General features: G+C 42.5%; 1 protein-coding gene across 3 annotated transcripts in view; it reads left to right on the plus strand.

Moving 5' to 3' along the window:
- Positions 1 to 2188: 2188 nt before the first annotated feature.
- The window catches only part of LOC115108160 (microtubule-associated protein 1S-like), a 46721-nt gene continuing 26570 nt past the window's right edge, over positions 2189 to 22339 (plus strand). For all 3 annotated transcript variants that reach the window (XM_029632190.2, XM_029632192.2, XM_029632191.2), the window contains exons 1-2: positions 2189 to 2357; positions 17918 to 18019. In XM_029632190.2, the coding sequence (XP_029488050.1) occupies positions 2201 to 2357; positions 17918 to 18019 (259 nt within the window). In that variant the 5' untranslated portion in view covers positions 2189 to 2200. The remainder of the gene's footprint in view (positions 2358 to 17917; positions 18020 to 22339) is intronic.

The raw sequence follows: 22339 nt of genomic DNA on the forward strand, positions 1-22339 counted from the left end.
TGTTAAGAAGCAGTGCGGCTTGGCTGGGTTGTGTATCGGAGGACGCATGACTTTCAACCTTCGTCTCTCCCGAGCCCGTACGGGAGTTGTAGCGATGAGACAAGATAGTAGCTACTACAACCATTGGATACCACGAAATTGGGGAGAAAAAGGGGTAAAAATAAATAAAAAATAATAATAATATGAACACTTACCACGCTGCACCTTGGTCCTCCTCACCTTCTTCCACCGACAACAAGCGTTACAAAAAAATATGAAAAAATTAACAATTCAAGTGCAATTGTAATCTCTCTGAAAACATCTTATTGTAATGGTTTAGGAAAATGTTATTATTCACTAGGGTTAATGTTTTAATAAAATAGTGAAATTCAATCCAAAAAAGGTGTAATTTTGGTATAGAATTTTGGAGTTTTTGTTTGGGTATAAAGTATTTGGCAACAAGAATAAAAAAATTCACAATCATTTCAATGGTCTTGTTATCATTGCAATAGTAACATATTATATTTTTCATGTCAAAAACATGGGTAGTCATTCATGTCATGTAACTGCCAATTTCTGATCTCTGTATCAATGTCAAATAAACCAAATCGGATGGACAGTGGACCACTGTGATGTTTTTAAGAGAGTACTTTTTTATGTAAATCTGTCAAATGAGTAATTGATTAAGTATCTGAAGATTGGTGAAAGGACCATCCTTAAAATCACACTTTTAAACAAACACTCAAAAGGTATACATAGAGGTAGAGGTCGACTTATTAATCGGAATGGCCGATTAATTAGGGACGATTTCAAGTTTTCATAACAATCGGAAAATCGGTAATTTTGGACGCTGATTTTATTTTTTATTTTATTTTTTACACCTTTATTTAACTAGTCCAACGCTCTAACCACATGCCTCACGAGGAGCCCGCCTGTTAAGCGAATGCAGTAAGAAGCCAAGGTAAGTTGCTAGCTAGCATTAAACTTAATCATTCATAATCACTAGTTATAACTACACATGGTTAATGATATTACTAGTTTATCTAGCGTGTTCTGCGTTGCATATAATCGATGCAGTGTACCTAACCATAAACATCAATGCCTTTCTTAAAATCAATACACAGAAGTGTATATTTTTTACCTGCATATTTAGCTAAAAGAAATTAGTATTTTGCAAGGGTTTCCCAAAATTCTGACACAAATTTACATTCAAAGAACAAGTGAGACACATTCTCACGTTCTTTTTCACAGAAAACACAGATATCATCAATAGCTACAAATTTGGATATCATAGAATTACATGGATATATCGTATGTAAAATTTAAAAGTGTACTTAACTTTTTTTGGAATACAATATTTGTAAGGCCTTAACCATGCATTTTTCCAGACAATGTCAGGAATAAGCATGTTCCAGAAATGTTTTCCTCTCTGTGTAAATTGGCTTTGGGAATGAAGAACTTGTCTTATATATTTATTACAACAATATTTCTCAAGTAAGCCCAAGCCTTCCAATCTAAGTTTTGGATAAACTTTGTGATCATTACCAAAGCTAAGATAAGTTTTCATTAGTGTAGTTAGACCACTGGGAACGGCTTTGATCACAGAAATAAACTCTTCCAATGTTATAAATTGTTCATTTGTGAGAATATTACCCTTGTCGAAAACATCAAGAACAAAGTCAATAATCCTCTCATGCCAGCTGGGGTAGAACAATGACTTATTCCTTACAGTTATGTCTGAATTATTCCACAAAATAGCTTTATTGTGCAGGAAACATATTTTCCAGGCTATTAACACTTGTTGGTGTAACCTAGCCACTTTAGCAGGTAATCTTTCAGGAATATAATTACATTTCAGTAAATTGAAGACCTCCAATTTATTAAACACATTATTTGGAATGAAATACCATATTGAATCAGTATTGATCAAACATCTTTCAACCAGTTGATATTGAAAGTGTTTTCTCATAGATGTTTTGAACGCACTGATGAAGTCTGAAGTCCGAGATTTTTGAGTTTCCAGTTGTTTTGAACGCGGCAGCAATGGCCAATACATCGCATTAGCAGTCCAGGGTTTATATACACCATTGGTTATTTAATGTATCGTTAACACTTGCCACAGTGATTCGGTTGGTCTTGCGAAGTGTCAATCTACAGATTTTCCGGCCTATAGATAAAGTAGGGGCGTCTCTGTATGACATCATTTGCCAAACTTTTCAACATGGCGACACAACAAACGGAAGCGATCGAAGCAATGGAAAATGCGAACCGAACTTCGCATCCTGGCTTCAGTAACGACAAGTATTCTCTGCTCGTCATTGTCGGTGGACATAGTCGGACTGGATTTGTGGACTACGTGGTGGCAGAGATAAAGAGAGGTAATGTGGCTCAATGTTGATTGATTTAGTGACAGACCGCGCTTCCACCTCCCGATTTGGCTCGAGCTAGCGCCTTCAGTACAGGTGACGTTGCATACTGTATTACTGCGTTTTCAAGTATATTCCGTCAACAAATGGTTCTAATTGCAAATCAACACACACATCAGCCAATTGTCACTGAAATATCCCACTAGGGTCGTGAATGTATGTAAATGTTTTCCACGACGAAATACAACGTTAAAGATGATGCCACATGCAAACCCCGTTTGTAGTAGACATTAAATGGAAAGATAAGGGAGGAAGAAGCAAGTGAGGGATATAATAGCAACAAGGATGTTGGATCTCCTGGCAGATGGTTAGCAGAGGGCATCTGCATGGTGTGTAAGTTAACATAACAAAATGGGCAGTATTATTTTACTTCGATTCTGATTTACCAGTTGATCACTAGTTTTGGATGCTCTTGCCTGATAGACCAGCTGTCAATCAGACCATAAAATAGACCGCTATGTTAGCAATGGAAGGTTAAACTATTTAAAATGATCAGGCAAAAATGTAAAGTTAAGAGACCAATTAATGCAATGGCATGGTTTAGCACTTGCTCTATAATGATTAGTTCTGACATTTAAATCTTAAATATTGTCTTCAATAATTACGAATACATATTTTGTGTAAATTATCAATCATTTATTTAAATGTAACACATTTCAGCACTACATAAAGTTTTTTTTTTTACACACATTTTGCAGTAATCATTCTGGGATTCAAGTGTCAGACATGTCCCAAACCCTTCCTCCAAACTTTTTTGCTCGCTTTGAGAACAATACAGTGCCACTGACACGGGCCCGCTACCAAAACCTTCGGACTCTCCTTCAGTGCAGCCGATGTGAGTAAAACATTTAAACGTGTTAACCCTCGCATAGCTGCAGGCCCAGACGGAATCCCCAGCTGCGTCCTCAGAGCATGCGCAGACCAGCTGGCTGGTGTGTTTACGGACATATTCAATCAGTCTGCTGTTCCCACATGCTTCAAGAGGGCCACCATTGTTCCTGTTCCCAAGAAAGCTAAGGGAACTGAGCTAAACGACTACTGCCCCGTAGCACTCACTTCTGTCATCATGAAGTGCTTTGAGAGACTAGTCAAGGACCATATCACCTCCACCCTACCTGACACCCTAGACCCACTCCAATTTGCTTACCGCCCAAATAGGTCCACAGACGACGCAACCACACTGCACACTGCCCTAACCCATCTGGACAAGAGGAATACCTATGTGAGAATGCTGTTCATCGACTACAGCTCAGCATTTAACACCATAGTACCCTCCAAACTCGTCATCAAGCTCGAGACCCTGGGTCTCGACCCCGCCCTGTGCAACTGGGTACTTGGACTTCCTAACGGGCCGCCCCCAGGTGGTGAGGGTAGGTAACAACATCTCCACCCCGCTGATCCTCAACACTGGGGCTCCACAAGGGTGCGTTCTCAGCCCTCTCCTGTACTCCCTGTTCACCCACGACTGCTTGGCCATGCACGCCTCCAACTCAATCATCAAGTTTGCGGATGACACTACAGTGGTAGGCTTGATTACCAACAACGAGGTGAGGGCCCTCGGAGTGTGGTGTCAGGAAAATAAACTCATACTCAACGTCAACAAAACAAAGGAAATGATTGTGGACTTCAGGAAACAGCAGAGGGAGCATCCCCTATCCACATCGACGGGACAGTAGTGGAGAGGGTAGTAAGTTAAGTTCCTCGGCTTACACATCACAGACAAACTGAATTGGTCCACCCACACAGACAGCGTTGTGAAGAAGGTGCAGTAGCGCCTCTTCAACCTCAGCAGGCTGAAGAAATTCGGCTTGTCACCAAAAGCACTCACAAACTTCTACAGATGCACAATCGAGAGCATCCTGTCGGGCTGTATCACCGCCTGGTACGGCAACTGCTCCGCCCACAACCGTAAGGCTCTCCAGAGGGTAGTGAGGTCTGCACAACGCATCACCGGGGGCAAACTACCTGCCCTCCAGGACGCCAACACCAGCCGATGTCACAGGAAGGTCATAAAGATCATCAAGGACAACAACCACCCGAGCCACTGCCTGTCACCCCGCTATCATCCAGAAGGCGAGGTCAGTACAGGTGCATCAAAGCTGGGACCGAGAGACTGGAAAAACAGCTTCTATCTCAAGGCCATCAGACTGTTAAACAGCCACCACTAACATTGAGTGGCTGCTGCCAACACACTGACTCAACTCCAGCCACTTTAATAATGGAAATTGATTTAAAAATGTATCACTAGCCACTTTAAACTATGCCACTTTGTTTACATACCCTACATTACTCATCTCATATGTATATACTGTACTCGATACCATCTACTGCATCTTGCCTATGCCGTTCTGTACCATCACTCATTCATATCTTTATGTACATATTCTTTATCCCCTTACACTTGTGTGTATAAGGTAGTAGTTGTGGGATTGTTAGGTTAGATTACTCGTTGGTTATTACTGCATTGTCGGAACTAGAAGTACAAGCATTTCACTACACTCGCATTAACATCTGCTAACCATGTGACAAATAAGATTTGATTTGAAAGTACAAGGCTTCATTTTCTGTTATCTTACCTAGAATGACGGTATGATGTGCAGGTGGTCACCAGAGTTCTAATTATTGGCTTTGATGACCTTGTCATTGAAGCATATTCATAAAAATGTTCTATGCTATTTTGTTACCAGTATATAAAGCTTGGGCAGTTAAGCTGCATTTTGTTTTCTGTCTGTACACCATATAAGATTGTTCTTGATGACTGCAAGTGCCTCTGAGTGAATTAAGGTAACTGTGCACTTCTATCATGAATCACATGTATTTCAATTCCATGATCACATGACATGATGCAGAGTTGCCTCTGTCTGGTAGTGGCAGGGGCTCCAGTTTGTGTGTGCATTGGAATTTGCTTGGCTCATACTGAATCCAATAGCTGTCATTTCCCACTTCTGATTAGCTGAGGGAAGCTGTTTTATGCGGAGTTCATCTTTTGCAGACTTGCATTACTAGCCACACTGCAGATCATTCTTTCACCCCATTGCAACAAGCCAATGAAAGGGCTCAACATTTGTACCCGCCGCTCTAGCTAAGGAGCCGAATAGCTTTTGCCTCACTTTCCAAGGACATTGCTCCAGAGAAAAGTTGTGGTATGTATGTTTACTAAACACGGCAGTAAACACATTGAGCAGGCGGAGACATTTTAGATTACATTTAGCCTACGTTGTATCTTCCTCATCCCTTTAAGACTGCTTGACTTGGTGGAAAATGTATCTAGGCTTGCATCCATAAAATGCACTGTGTTTAAAGACTCCTGTCTGGTTCCAAGATGCTACTGTGCTGGACTCCTGGAGGTTTTTCTCACCGGGGAGGGACTCCACTGTGCACTGACTTCTCCAGGGTCAAGACAGGGGATCACTGTAAAGGTCTGGCCTCTTGAGACCACTCAAGACCTCAGGGTCCTCTAGTCTCACACAAAATCACGGAATGGGTGGGCTTTTTCCCCAAGCTTGTAAGGGTTTTTGTAAGGGTGCCTCCTTGCTTTTTGTTTTAGTTTAGTTACTGACATACAGCCCTGCGCATCTGTCAGGGTGTTGCCTTAATAGCTCCGACTTTGTAGAAAGAAACAGTTTGCGGTGAGCTTCGAACACTCCAAGGCTAGTAACATTCACAAAGCTTGTTTGTAACTTGCTTGTAGCTGATTTTTTTTCCCACTCAAACTTCAATGAATAGCAGGAAATGATATTTCCAAGTAACGTCAACATCCTGATTTGTGTGTCACCCCGTGTAGCGTTAGTTAATGGAAGCATATGCCTTTTTTAAATTTTTTATTCCTTCCGGCTACTTCGAAAATGAGTAACAAATCAAATGGTGATGAGTGATTCCTCAAACACAGACAAAAAATAATGATTTTGGGGATTTTCACAAAATGTAATGCATAGAATAGTCCTTTGGTAGAAGGATTGTTGACATATACAGTGCATTTTGAAAGTATTCAGACCCCTTCCCCTTTTCCACATTTTCTTACATTACTGGATTGTGTGGAGGCACAGCTCTGCGGAAGGGTACGGTACATAATGTCTGCAGCATCCCCAAGAACACAGTGGCCTCCTAAACTTCTTCCATTTAAGAATGATGAACTACCAAGACTCTTCCTAGAGCTGGCTGCCTGGCCAAATAGAGCAATAGAGGGAGAAGGGTATTGGTCAGGGAGGAGACCAAGAACCCAATGGTCACTGACAGAGCTCTAGAAGTTCCTCTGTGGAGATGGTTGTCCTTCTGGAATGTTCTCCCATCTCTCCAACACTTCACCATTCAGGCTTTTATGGTAGAGAGGCCAGATGGAAGCCACTCTTCAGTAAAAGGCACATGACAGCCTGCTTGGAGTCTGCCAAAAGGCACCTGAAGACTCTGACCATGAGAAACAAGATTCTCTGGTCTGATGAAACCAAGATTGAACTCTTTGGCCTGAATACCAAGCATCACGTCTGGAGGAAACCTGGCACCATCCCTACGGTGAAGCATGGTGGTGGCAGCATCATGCTGTGGGGATGTTTTTCAGTGGCAGGGACTGGGAGACGAGTCAAGTATGAGGGAAAGATGAACGGTGCAAAGGACAGATGAAGAGCTCAAGAACCTCAGACTGGGGGCGACGATTTCTTATTTCTCATGTTTTATTTCTTCTACGGATTACATTGTTATTGATTATTGGATTGTTGGGTCTTGAATTCGCAAGAAAGGCATTTCACTGTACTTGTGCATGTGACATTAAAACTTGAAACTTGAATATTTCATGGCCCTAAACCCACCCACCCTGCGGATATAACCGTGGGGACTGCGTGTTATGAGTCAACCCGCGCATCACTTGTACACCGTTAGTCACTCACCCTTCTAGATAACTTGAAACAGCATAACCAGGTGTTGTCTTCAAGTCAGCTAGCTAGTGCTAGCCAACTTCTTTCACCAATTAGCAGGCTGGTGTTCGACCCGTGGCAAAGTTGGTTCGACATTGGATAGTCTTTTGTCTGGGTTTACATGAGGAATCACTTTGATTTGATTTCTGTGCCCTTTGCTAAGGCTTGTAGACTCTGCTGCTACATTTAGCGTGTTCTCTTTCGGATAGTTTCCCCATGCTCACAAACATTACTTGATTCCCATAAATTCATGCAAGTTGGCAACTTGTGTACCATTACAAGGATTGACCGCAAATGTTCTGGTCTCAAAATATGTAATTGTCATGCCTGCGTCAGTGTGCCTTGGCAGCGTTCAGTGTGATTGAATGGTGAAGTCTCTTGTAGAAGCCAGCAGCCCTGAGTGCCCAGCTACGCTGCCGAGCATAAATAATGCAACCTATTTACTTCAGCTTGGCTTCACCAGCGTGCCAGAGAATAGAATTCTCCGTTGTCAGGACGTACACGTTGGTTCCTCCACTACCCCTTTAGCATTAGCTATTCGGAGTTACCTTATCACCATCCAGACAGACTCCAACAACCGTGCAGTTCAGAGGCGAGGTGTGGATGTACTACCCATGATACCCTGGGTTGCTACGAGAACATTGTGCTTAAAAAGCAGAGGTTGGGTAAGTTGGTAGTGGCATTCGATGTGTGTGAGTGTGAAAATACTGGACTCTGGCTGCATCTTGTTGAGAGCCCCATAATGAGACTTGATGTGTAAAGTTCAGTCATTAGCAGTGTTTCCACTAGGACTTTGTTTTAAAGCAATGGAGAAGTTAGCCGGCTACGGGGGTTTGGGTGAATTCCCCCTGGAAGATTTGTTTTGTAGAACGACTGGGAATGTTACTTCTGGTGACTTTCAAAAAAAACATTTCTGCATTTCTGTGTTGTACAGATCAGGGATTCATTACCGTAATTCCATTACCAGGTGTAAATCCACTTCACTTACTGTAGTTTAATAACCAAAATAGTTTTTTTTTCAAACACAAGGTGCCATGCCATCGCTGACATACCATTCTTTCTGCAGACATATTTGAATCTTAATTTGGAGCAGATATTTAAGAGTTTTTGAAAAACCTGGTTGCATTAAAAACAGATTTTACCGTAATTCCATTACCAAAGTTTGCATCTGCAAATTTCTTCCACTAAATTTAGGTTTTGTACATTTTTCCATGGAAATTGTTAAAAGTATTCCTCGTGCATAGAGTTGTATGTTTTGTTAAACTTTTGAAATAAATCCTTTTTGTTTAGTGTACATTTTAATGCTAAAACTGTGTTAAAGCTTAATTCTGTTACAGTGGAATTGCCCGTCAGTATCTGTGTTGAGGCTATGTGACTGATGTCACAAACACTTCCTCTCTCTCTGTGTGTGTGTGTGTCTCACACTGCTCACCATATCCTTCCCTTCCTGGTTAGTGATGGATGCAGGCGCTTTGTTAATGATTTTGTTTGGGGAACAAGCCTGAAGAAACGGTCTTGTGTTGAAGATTCTGAGTATAACATGATTAAAAGTATTTGGTGATGACTCAATTTTTTTATATTTTTTTTATGAATGCAGCCCTGAATACTGTATCCCTCCTACATGGTCAACATGCTTGTGATTGCTGGCAAAGTGCAAATAGAAGAGGGGCTTCCTATTGAAAGAATAACGCTGTGCAGATGGTCTGTCAGTTAGTTGGTTCAGCTGTGCTGGTTCTTATGTGTTGTTGTAATGTGCTGATGGATGGCCTAGAAAAGATAACAGACATTTGGACCTGCTGGGGTTTTCTTTGCTCCAACCCAACAGTGGGTCAAACCAGCCCTAGTCTAGCCCAGACAAGTCTTCTCTTGTCTGAGACTTAGCAGCTGCCTCTGTGTACTCTAGAATCCTCTCAGCCCCATTTCCCATCTGCTACCACCAGTGTCCAGTGTACTCCCTCTTGAGTGTCTGTGTTGTATGTACCACTGGCTTAACACTAGACCCGCTAAAGCGGCCATTTTGACAGCTCATGAATTGATTTTATTATTCTGCCGTTTTTAAAGCCATATCCCCTCCGTCGTTGACTTTTCCTAAATAAGTCTATATAACACACTGCCGTTGTTAGAATTGTTATATCACAAACAGAACTGGAATTAGAACCAGTTTTAGGAGGGCATGTCATTATTTGAATGGTTTTCCCCGTTGCCACTTCTCCCATCAGTAGTTCCTGCTCCGCTCATTCTCCCGACGTTGGAAGGTGCAGTGGCCAGTTGATAATCACCCCGGTAATTGCCTCAACTGAACCTAAATGAATCATGACCTCTGATTATTCTTCTGATTCTACACCTCCGAGGCCTAAGTGCAAAAAAGCCAGAACGGTGTGCACTGAGCAGGTCCCCCGCGCCACCAACAAATGAAACGGTGAGAAAGGAAGAGAAAGGCACCGTTTTGGAAAAGATCCACATCGGGCAGCAGGTGAGCAAGTGTCGGAGAATGTGGTGATGAGGCTTGTGGAACTTTACGCTGGCAAGGGGAGAAATGTCACAGTGGACAATTTCTTCACTTTACTGTCATCGGTGAACAAGTTGCTTGCAAATAAAACAAGCTTAGTCGGCACCATGAATGCAAGAAAGAACGTTTGTCATGAGCACCATGCATCTGACAGTTGCCATCGACGGGGACACAATAAAGAGAACCGGATACTGTTACGCAGTATAACCAAAGATATGTCAATATTGCATAATACACATTGCCATATATATATACTGAACAAAAATATGAAGGCAACATGTTAAGTATTTGTCCCATGTTTGAGCTGAAGTTAAAGATCCCAGAAACAATCCATACTTTCAAAATGCTAATTTTGTGTACAAATTTGTTTATCCATGTTAGTGAGCATTTCTCCTTGGCCAAGATAATCCATCCACCTGACAAGTGTGGCATATCAAGAAGCTGATTAAATTGAATGATCATTACACAGGTGCACATTGTGCTGGGGACAATAAAAGGCACTCAAAAATGTGCAGTTTTGTCACACAACACAATGCCACAGATGTCTCAAGTTTTGCAGGAGCATGCAATTGGCATGCTGACTGCAGGAATGTCCATCAGAGCTGTTGCCAGATAAATTAACATTAAGTTTTCGAAACATAAGTTGCCTCCAACTTTGTTTTAGCGTTTTGGCGGTACGTCCAACCGGTCTCACAACCGCAGACCATGTGCATGGCGTTGTGTGGGCGAGCGGTTTGCTGAAGTCAACGTTGTGAACAGAGTACCTCATGGTGGCATTGGGGTTATGGTATGAGCAGGCATAAGCTACGGACAACGAACACAATGACGTTTTATTGATGGCAATTTGAGTGCACAGAGTTCCTGAGGCCCATTGTCATGCCATTCATACCTCGTGTTTCAGAATGATAATGCATGGCCCCATGTCGCAAGGATCTGTACACAATTTTCCGATTGCCACTAGGCATGAAAGGGGGGCAAAAAAATGTCATGCTCTGATCTGGTGATCTACTTATCCCTTGTGCAAAAAAGCCAATGGCTGTGTTTGTCTGTACGGCGCTCACTAGCGCCTGAATATTTTTATTCAGTGTTTGCTAGCACCAGCTTTGGCTGGACCAAGTTAATATAATGTTTCAAGTTTCTTGCAAACAGGCCATGCATAGCCAATGTGATTTATAGGATATTTGTTTTATCAGGATCAGGTAGAAAATACCTTTGGGCTTCAATGTGGGACTATCATTTGTTTTTCAACAGGACAATGACCCAACACACTTCCAGGCTGTGTAAGGGCTGTTTTACCAGCCAGCTGATATGTTGATGTTGTCGTTCAGCCACGACTCCATGAAGCATAAGATATTAGTTTTTAATGTCCGGTTGGTCGTTTAATCTTCCTCGTAGGTCGTCGATTTTATTTTCCAATGATTGCATGTTAGCTAGTAGAACGGAAAGCAGTGGGGGTTTATTCGTTCGCCTATGGATTCTCAGAAGCCCGACCGCCATCCTATTTTTCTCCGTCTTCACGCAAATGACTGGGATTTGGGCCTGTTCCCAGGAAAGCAGTATGTCCTTCACGTTGGACTCGTTAAAGGGGAAAAAATTATACATTCGGTATATCAGATGACCTGGCCTGCACAATCCCCCGACCTCAAGCAAATTGAGATGGTTTCGGATTAGTCGGACCGCAGAGTGAAGGAAAAGCAGCCAACAAGTGCTCAGCATATGTGGGAACTCCTTCAAGACTGTAAAAGCAATTCCAGGTGAAGCTGGTTGAGAGAATTCCAAGTGTGCAAAGCTGTCAAGGCAAAGGGTGGCTATTTTTGGTTACTACATGAGTTCATATGTGTTATTTCATAGTTTTGATATCTTCACTATTATTCTACAGTGTAGAAAAGAGTAAAAATCAAGAAAAACCTTTTGTGTGTGTGTAGACCGACCAACCGAGACAGACATACATCTATATCTCATATTTCGACCTATCAATTGGTCGAAAGAACAGAAGACTCTCGTTCTACCAAATTATTTTTTTAGTCTGTGATGGCCCTAGTAAAGAGAGAGGAAGAGGCGAAGCGAGGTTTCAGTCTCGCCAAAATAAGCCCAATGTGTTTCTATGGGCTTATTTTGAACCTCAGCTTGTCGCCTGTCTTCCCTTCTTTGGGACAACGACTCCCATTATTATCAATTGAAATTGGGTGGCCAGTACTCTTCTGGCTGTGCCGGCTGGAGATTATAACAGAATATGGCCAAGATGTTCAAACTTTCATAGATGACCGGCAGTGTCAAATAATAATCACAGTGGTTGTAGAGGGTGCAACAGGTCAGCACCTCAGGAGTAAATGTCAGTTGGCTTTGCATAGCCGATCATTCAGTTAGACAGCAGGTGCGGTGGTGAGAGGGTTGAAAACAGCAGGTCCGGGACAAGGTAGCACGTCTGGTGAACAAGTCAGGGTTCCATAGCCGCAGGCAGAACAGTTGAAACTGGAGCAGCAGCAGCAGCACGACCAGGTGGACTGGGGACAGCAAGGAGTCATCATGTCAGGTAGTCCTGGGGCATGGTCCTAGGATGATATTATATTAGGATGATCATCTCATCATTACATACAGATCTCTGGTGTAAATGGGAAGGTGCACACAGCACAGGAGGAGACGAGAACAAAAAGACAACATGAGAACAAGCAGCCATAAACGCTCATAGAAACAAAAGAAACAAAACCTTGATGCTTTGAAATACAGGCATTTGGAATATCGTGCAAAAAACATTCATTCGACTTCATTAAATGTATCATCCAGCCCTAGTTTGTGTGTGTAAGGTCCAGTGAGTGTGCATGGAGCCAGTGCAAGAATGTTAGTGCATTAAAAAAAAGGGGCTAAATGCAAATAGTCCGGGTATCCATTTGATTAACTGTTCAGCAGTCTTATGGTTTGGAGGTAGAAGCTGTTCAGGATGCCGCTTTCCACACAGACCTTTCACTCAAGGAGCTCATTTGTTGTTCCTCGACCACGAGACACTTGCATTCAGTCTGCATGGTCAATGCCGCACATGCAACAATGTTGATGACAACGACGCTGTTTTTACTTTGCTTCTTAATATAAATCCACTAACGTAAACTCACCCCATTCCGTACAAATGTGCGCAATCGCAACGTTCAAACGAGGATACAAAGAAAACTAATGGGACTGTAGCAACTGTGTTGACTTTAAAATCTGGGGTGTGAACTACGTTTCTATTTAAGAGTTGATTGACATGGTAATGGCTCTAGAGTATTGGAGTAAAGTTGAGAACTGACCCTCCGTTACATCGTGACGTGTCATGGTGTAACGTACAGCACGCATAAAGCAATTATTTCTGTATTACAATCTCTCTCCACCAGGTGTAGCACTTCTCTCATTGTTTAAAAACAGGAAATGGACAGTGACGGGTAAGGGGGATACCTAGTAATTTTTTGCATCATCATTGCATGCGATCATCATTCTCAAAGCCGCTGTTTACTTCTAAGATCACTTTAGCACCGCCCTAAAAACCCATTCAAAACCTTCAAATAAGTATGTAATGACACATATCAACTCTTTATAGTGTTTTATTTACATTTTAGAGGCCATAAGGGGATAAGTTGGACAGATCGAGTAAAAAAAAAAAAAAAAAAAAATCTCCTTCTCACTATCACGCATTAGTTTCCCGTCCCCACCCGCCATTTTTTAAAAGACCCGACAGGGCTCATTGCCTTCTTGAATCATGCAGAAACGGGCAGCATGGGGTTCAGGTAATTGATTCTGTTGGAAATGGGAGAAGTTGTGCTTTACAATGGTATTGACATTACAGTTGATCTGGAGGTATTACGTTTTTGGGGCGCTAAAATTAGGTCAATTTTACGGACCAAGGCGATGTACAAAATTGAGTCAGTTTACATTAACGTTTTTATAATTACACTATTAGTTTGTGTTTCTTACATCTGCAAACAGCTAGTTTCTTAGCAAGTTGTTCCTAAATCTTGTTAGCTGCTGATTGTTAGCTGCTAATGCTAATCGCTAGCTAGCTAATAAATGTACTTAGTAAGAGCAAACATAATTAGCTATTACAGTCTGATAATACTAGTGATGGTTTAGACCTAAATCAGCATGTTTTTGCAACAGTATCTTCTAAATTAAAGAGGAATACACGAAGCAAGAATGTTAGCTACATGAAGAAGCTAAGAGAAAATGTGGCCCAATTTGTTTTGTTTTTTGGGGGGGGGATATCACCCAGCCCTTTGATAGGTTCTTAGTGATGTGGACTCAGAGGAACTTGAAGCTCTCATACCGCTCCAATACAGTCCCGTTGATGTGAATGGGGGCGTCCTCGGCCCTCTGTTTCTTGCAGTCCACGATTAACTCCTTTTGGCTTGCTGACGTTGAAGGAGAAGTTGTCCTGGCACCACACTGCCAGGTCTCTGAGCTCCTCCCTGTAGGCTGTCTCGTCGTCGGTGATTAGGCCCACCACAGTCGTGCCTTCTGCAAACTTAATGATGGTGTTGGAGTTCTGCCCGGCCACATAGTTGTGGGTGAGCAGGGAGTACAGGAGGGGACTAATCATGCACCCATGTGGTGGATGTGCGGCCCATCAGGAAGTCCTGAATCCAGTTGCAGAGGGAGTTGTTTAATCCCTGGGTCCTTAGCTTAGTGATGAGCTTGGAGGGCACTATGGTGATGATCACTGAGCTGTAGTCAATGAACAGCATTCTCATGTAGGGGTTCCTTTTGTCCAGGTGGGAAAGGGCAGTATGGAGTGCAATAGCGATTGCGTCATCTATGAATCAGTTGCGGCGGTATGCAGGCTTGAGCAGTAGGTATACCGGGGTATTTGGAAAAAGCCATGGTATGGTTTTTCAATACCATCAAATAGGGCTTGGCGATATGGCCAAAATCTCATATCCCGATATAGGTCATTTCATATCCCGATAACGATACATATCACAAAATACACATTTTCTGTAAATTCAATGAATAAATAGTTTATATAAAATGACCATGTGAAGGCTTATTTCTTATTACATTTTGAATTATACTCAACAAATAAAAGGTATTTGCATTTGGCACCTTGGGTCGAGTGTTTGCACCAACTCACGAAACCCCCTGTTTCTCGACCGTGTAAATTGGGGCCATGTCTTTGCAGATTCAACTTGTAACTGCAGCTGTTCTCCTTCCATCTTCGTGATTCTTTGCCATATGGTGTGCCGCGGGCAAAAGCCTCTTGCAATGTCTGAGTCCGGGGTTTGTTTTGAGCACTAAACTGTACTTTTTTGGTTCTCATCCGTAGACTCTCTCCGTACTGTTTCACATGATTCTTGCGTAGGTGGTAAGAGGTTAGTGGTGTTTGAGCCTGTTGTTGGGACCGGCCTGCGGCATATTTTTCAGAGGACGGTTTTCTGGTCCCTGTCAGACTTTTCATACCCAAACCACGTCCATGCGACCGAAGTAGACCCTCTTTTAGGTACGGTCTCCGTGCTTTGTGTCCCGTTCACTCTCCATGCTTGTTTGTGTTGCAAAGCGACTTCCAATTGCCGAACAATATTGCCGGAAAGAGTGTGATTTGCGACACCACGAAATTAACGATGGAGCATAATATTAAACGATAGACGTTTTTCTATCGTCACACGATATAAATCGCCCGGCCCTACCATCAACTATTTTTTGGGGGGAAGTTTTTCAATGATTTTGAATATTTGTAGCAACTTTTTAAGTTAATCCCTGCTGTCAACTTGTGCAATACGTTAGGAGATAAAGCAGATTGCGTTCTTCATTTCATATGTCACATTATTTTACCGTGAAACTTACCGTAGATCCCCAGAACAGTTGAGCCAGTCATGTGTTCCTTGTAAAGTGCTTAACAAGAGAAAGCTGGTGAGTCCAGTAAGACCCTTTTTAGTACTGTTTTCCTTTTGAATCAATTCATTTCACTTAGAATGTGCATGCAAATCAGGACAAATGGCTAGATCTTTTCAATGCAAGTTCCAAATCACTGCCAGACAAAGATGTTTGCCTGTTGAGGTTATACGGAAGTAAAGTAATGCCCAGATCCATGTTCTTCCCTAGCCTGGGTGCTATTCTGAGACATTTGCTTCAGTCTTTTCAGTCTAGAAATGAAACTAGGAATTGTTATACAGTGGGGCAAAAAAGTATTTAGTCAGCCACCAATTGTGCAAGTTCTCCCACTTAAAAAGATGAGAGGCCTGTAATTTTCATCATAGGTACACTTCAACTATGACAGACAAAATTATAAAAATAAATCCAGAAAATCATATTGTAGGATTTTAATACATTTATTTGCAAATTATGGTGGAAAATAAGTATGTAATTTGCCAAACAGTTCAGCAGTAGCCTAACAATAGTGCCACAGAGTATAATGAATTTTATAGATATCGTCCCACCTTCATTTAGTATTTCCAGAATGAGATGAAACAACCTTGGGCTTGGTCCCTAGACCAGTGGTCTCTCACCTTTTTTTGTTAAAATGTTCATGCCAGGAACTGAGCAATGAATACAATTTGTTGAGGAGATACTGTCCTCTCGGGAGACTAGTGGGCTGCCTTGCCGTGTTTAAAAAACATCTTCTACTGCTTTTTTTCTGTGTTTTTGGAGAAGTAATAAAAATAACATGTGCCGATGAGGTCGGAGCTAAATTTGTCCCAGCCAGACAGAAGGGGAGGCTGCTTCCTCTTGCTTTGTCATTGTCCCTCTTGATCTTCACTATGGTGAGCGAATTCAAAAGCAGATCTTCTCTCTGCAATGTTTTTTTTAGTGAAGATTCAGGTTTCATCATACATATGGTCGTATAGGCAGGGGCATGCATTTTTTAGTCTTTTGCCCTTTGTTTGCCCTTTGTGGCCTGCAGTATGTCTTCATTACAATATTTAGATTATTAAATTAGAAGTCTGTCAATTTGCTCACCAGGGTCTACTTGGCTGTTTAGCATTCATTACTTTTTCTAGTAGAGTTGAATCTGATATTGCCCTCCCACCGTTAGTTTATGTCATCACCACATGCAATGCTTAAGCCCTTAAATGGCCAATCCCTTTACTGCAGTGTAGCTCTCTTGTCATGCAGGGCACGTCATATGGACCATATGAATTCTGTCCCCTCCCATTTTGAATTTGACACTGCACCCGTGTACCAAAATAGACATGACAGACATACCCTTTGTATACATTTTTCAGGCAGTATAGGTCCACGTTTTAACCTATGCTATATAGCTTAATTGCAGCAAAATTGTAGATGAAATGTATACATTATATTCTGTCTTATTATCCATTTGTCATACTCTTAGTTCATGTCTTGGTCATTTTATTGGTTTTAGTCTATTTTTACATAATGTTACTGTATTTCTGCTATGTCATTGAGTCTAGGAATTTGAGGCCTCCGTTCACTTATTAGCTGCGTGGTATTTATAGCATGTTGACGTTACAAAAAGTACCTCCAACAGTGACAGAGCCATAACCTATTATATTGTTTACTGTATGTGAGTTACTTATTAAAGCTGCAATATGCAGAAATTGCTCCGCCATTTCCTAGTTGCTAAAATTCGAATAGTTCGCCTAATTTCCGTTTGTGACTAAACAAGCAGTCATTGTGCAGAGAATCATTGTACCACCTAATCCAGCTGTGAAATATATTTTCCATAACCAAAAATATTGTGTTTTCAGCTGTTTGACGCTGGTTTAGCCCAAAAAGTTACATATTGCAGCTTCAACTCAAAATATGTTTTTAATTTGATTACCGGTACACAAGTAGCATTTTCCATGTTGTTTGTGAGTTAGTCTCTCAGCCCATCCCTGAAGTCTTTGCTTCCCCAGTTGTAGTTTCAGTTTGAATCCTTCCCTTTTCTCCCCTAAAAACAATCCCTTAGCCTGACCGACATTAACACAAACCTCAACAATGTAATTCAACTAGGCTGTGTTGTCCAATAATCGGGTTGTATAATGGCAGAGCGCTATGTTATGTCTGTGTATGTTATTATGAAGCAACTCTGAGCCTGGGCACGTTCTACTTCCAGCTCTGGCTAATTACATGCTGTTGACTTGAGTATTGAGTGTTCTCCTAACCACTCTGGTGTGTGTGTGTTTTCACAGGCATCCGCTCATGGGATGTGGACCTGACATTCTGTAACCTGGACGAGCAGCTCAAGCTCTTTGTGTCTCGACACTCTGCCTTCTTCTCGGAAGAAATAAAAGGTAAGGAGCCTTTTTCATCCGTCTATCCTTCTGGGTAAAAACATCAGTGACTGAGCTGTGAAACCCCTCCCTTTTGGCCCTCGGTATTAAAAGTCTCTCGACACAATGGTGATCATGGCAAGGGATCTGTCGTCCTTGATCGGCTTGGTTTCGACTGTACGTCTATCCGTTTCAACGCAGAAAATGACGTCTTAATGGTTCCTGTTGTGGTTGGTATAGTGAGGACCAGCTACAGTAACTTGCGACAGTCTGTGTCAGGTCATGCTGGAACAAATAGCTGAGGAGCTGCCCAGGTGATTTGTGTCATACCATTTGTGAACTGTACTTGGAATATTTTGACAGGCTCTCGTTTGCTGGTGTTGTGAAATAATTTCAGTATTTTTTTGCGGTCCACTGAGCCAAGGCAATTAAGTTCACCAAATTGGTCAAACCTGGCTCTCTTCTGAACATAGATATTGTCCAGTATGTTGTCATAGATTCGCCCCATCTATACTCCGTTTACTATGAGTCTAGCTTTCTGCCAGGCCCAGTTCATTGCATTTCAGCTCAAATCGCTCACAGGAACTAGAAGTCTTGTCGCTGCCGTTCCGGTGCTTTCATTGCGTCACCGATAGGGTGGAAAATTCCATCATAGGTCATGAGCAAAAAGCAAACACGGTGGCGTGTTTCAGCAAAGGCATGTAATAGTTCCACATAGTTGTCCCTGGGCCTGTTTGATGAGCTGCCACTCATCGTTACCGCGAAATGCCAACTCCTGTTGACATAGGTAGAATGATGTAGCATTAATTAGCTAGGTCTTAAAAAATCTCACCATTCTCTTTGACCTTTGCATTGTGCATGCTGATGTTCAATCTCCGTTGTTCATTCAATGCCAGATCTATCCGTGACCTGCCAAATGTCTGAAGAGCTATTGATCTAAACAATGCCATTATTTATCCTGTCCAAATATTGACCCTTGTACGCCTGCTATTATTTTCATTATGTTGTCTGGCTCCTTATCAAAGTTCATTCAATGAGTTACATTGAATATCTTTGAATGCGGTTTATGACCCACTTTTCAAACTCGACAGCTGTGAAATTGAGCAAAGACACATGATGAAAAGCAAAAAAAAGCTTTACTAATTTTCTGTGAAACACATTGTTACATCTCATGACAGTCACAGTTCTTAGAGAAGATGCCATAAGCATAAATTAGTCAACCATTCTAAATAGTACAAGAGTTGCTTTGAATGTGAATATCCATTCTGCCATGCTCCAACAAACGGAGCCATTGGAACCTCCTTACATTACTCTATAGCTTACAATCCATTTCGCATTCTATTATTGACCCCTGTTAGGTGTGTGTGTGTGTGTCTCCCTCCCTGCTGTTGGCATGCTGGGTCACAGTGGTTAGCAACACGGCAGTACCCTTGGACTTGGGGTTCGCGTGCGGAGAGGCCGTGGCAGCCGTTAGCTGGGGGGCTGCAAGCCGCTTGTGGATTAGAAAGTTGACTGGCTCGGCTGGTCAGGGTCTGCTCAGTCAGGCAAACACCAACGATTTTACACTTGCCCAGCGTCTTCACTCTCGAGTGGAGATGGAGCTCGCTTCCCCACGAGATTTTATCTCCTGTGATAACTCCATCTTTTACATCTGGTTGCTCTGCCAGCGTTTTTCAATTCAGCCTCACTGAAAAGCCTAATTTTGGATAGACTGATGAACTTTTCAGATGAGTGGGCAATTTATTTATTTATTTATTTACCATCCAGATAATCGACAATACATCTGGAAAAATTCTAGAATTGACTAAGAAAAATACTTGTTTTGTCTTCTCCTCGAGAAATCTAGCAGAGTATCACCAGCCTTGGTCAAGGCAGAAAGCGTGTGCCCTTCTTAGTTATCTGCCCATCTGCCACTAATGATTGACTCATGTCTGTTTTATTTGACTGGCTGGGATGGTGTATGCAATGCCATGGGTGGTAACGGGTGCTGTCCACTACCAGTGGCCAGCTGGCTGTTTCTTCATGTTAGGTCAGTTGATCATTTAAGCTAAGTGACGTTTTCCAAAGCCCAGATAGCGACCCACCCTAGTTACAGCAGGAGTTGTCTTGCATAGCCAGATGTCGTATTCTCATGTTTGCTCTGTATAGTGACGCCTGGAAATGTCAGCTTTCTCAAAGTGAGAACACTCCTGTGAGATCCAGAGGCCAACAAGCAACCTCCCCTTTTTGTCTGCTTGTAGAATAACTTAAATGCCACACACACCAGACTATAGCCGTAGAAATACTGCAATAAGACCTGTACTCTGGAGACAATCTTATTGGGCCTCAAGTGTTCTTCCTTTTACACCTCAACAATGCAACTTCAGCAGAGTAGCTCCTTCCGACTGTTATTTGTATCTTTGCAGTGTAGTTTGCGTGGAGAGTTAGTGGGGAGGACAGAGGAATGAGATGGGTTGGTTGATGGAAAGCAGAGGGAGAGTGGGAGGAGAGAGTGTCTGACCTCACAGCTGAAAATAGTTTGCCACAGCTTGCACCATCCTCGCCCTGAAGCCCATCTTCCCTCAGTCACCAGAACATTTGTTTATCCTCTGGACAACTTCCTCCTCGAGTGTCAAGAACTACCTCGCCCTACCTTCAGGCCTCTCCCATTCACAATCTGTGTCACACCCCCAGCACCTGCAATACATCCACACTTTCACTTTCGTGCTAGCTCAGGTTATCGCAGCTCTGTAAAAGGAATACTATGTTACTGCAGTGCTCCACTATGGAATCTGTGCTGCAGAGCCTCTTCCGGGCAGCAGGCTGACTAATTGCAGGCCAGCTGTTGAGGAATGTGGGGCGTCAGAGCCTGTATGTGTGTGTGTTTACACTAGAGGAGTGCTACTGGGCAGGATGGGGGAGCATGACAGTCATCAGGGGGCACATGGTGTGCCACACAGTGCCTTGCCTTGCTCTCATTTCACAGGCCTACAGTATAACCTTATCCAGAATGGGCTAATTCATGACAAATACCTAATACAAATAAGTTAGAATATACAGTATATTGGAGGAAAGTTACCAAACAGAGTGATACAGTTTTAGTAATTAGGCTACTCTATAGCTGTAAGCTAATGAATATGATACTGATAGATATATGTTTTGGAAAAGTGGACTTCTACCCTTGAGGCTGACTGTCTCCTGTTAGTGGGCAGGGCTCCAGGCTGACTGTCTCCTGTTAGTGGGCAGAGCTCCAGGCTGACTGTCTCCTGTTACAGCGGGCAGGGCTCCCGGCTGACTGTCTCCTGTTACAGCGGGCAGGGCTCCCGGCTGACTGTCTCCTGTTACAGCGGGCAGGGCTCCCGGCTGACTGTCTCCTGTTACAGCGGGCAGGGCTCCCGGCTGACTGTCTCCTGTTACAGCGGGCAGGGCTCCCGGCTGACTGTCTCCTGTTACAGCGGGCAGGGCTCCAGGCCCCCCCCCCCCCCCAAAAAACATAAAAATAAACAGCGAGGGCATTTGGGATTTGAGGTTTCACCAATGTGATTGCTTTGGTGAAAGCAGACAAGTCTAATGTGTTTAACAAAGTATATTGAAAGCAGGTGCTTCAACACACGTGTGGTTCCTGAGTTAAGCAATTAACATCCCATCATGCTTAGTCATGTATAAAAATGCCCCGTTGCCCATTATTCAGCTACCATGGCTAGAAGAAGAGATGTCAGTGTCTGAAAGAAGGGTCTCAAAGGAGCATAGGCTGTTTAAGTGGTGTGTCTGTGTTTGTCACAAGATCTCAATTGAACACTTATGGGAGATTCTTGAGCGGCATCTGGGACAGCGTTTTCCACCACCATCAACAAAACACCCAATGATGGAATTACTTGTGGAAGAATGGTGTCGCATCCCTCCAACGGAGTTCTAGACACTTGTCAAATTCATGCCACGGTGCTTTGAAGCTGGTGGCTCGTAGTGCCACAACACCCTATTAAGACACTATGTTGGAGTTTCCTTTATTTGGGCAGTTACCTGTGTTTTCAATGGGATTTTGTTTTTTATCAGAGCTGCTTTTATCATTATTTAATTTGTCATGTTCAAATGATGTCCATGTATTGAAGCCTAAACTATTAAGTGGTTATTACTGTAAATCCTTTCATGACTGAGGATGTATTGGTATGTACTACTGCCACATTGCATATACATACTGTGAATGCAACTGTTTGGTAGTACACATCCAATTCCCTTCGTATGAACTCCGAGGACAGTGCCAAAAATGTCCTTATTTGAGTCAGTTCTCATGGATAGTCCAGTCTGAAGCCCAGTATTTTATTGTATATATTCTCTCTGTTAAATTAATTTGACCTTTTTCTT

This window comes from Oncorhynchus nerka, linkage group LG24, assembly GCF_034236695.1.
Source record: "Oncorhynchus nerka isolate Pitt River linkage group LG24, Oner_Uvic_2.0, whole genome shotgun sequence".
Lineage (NCBI taxonomy): Eukaryota > Metazoa > Chordata > Actinopteri > Salmoniformes > Salmonidae > Oncorhynchus > Oncorhynchus nerka.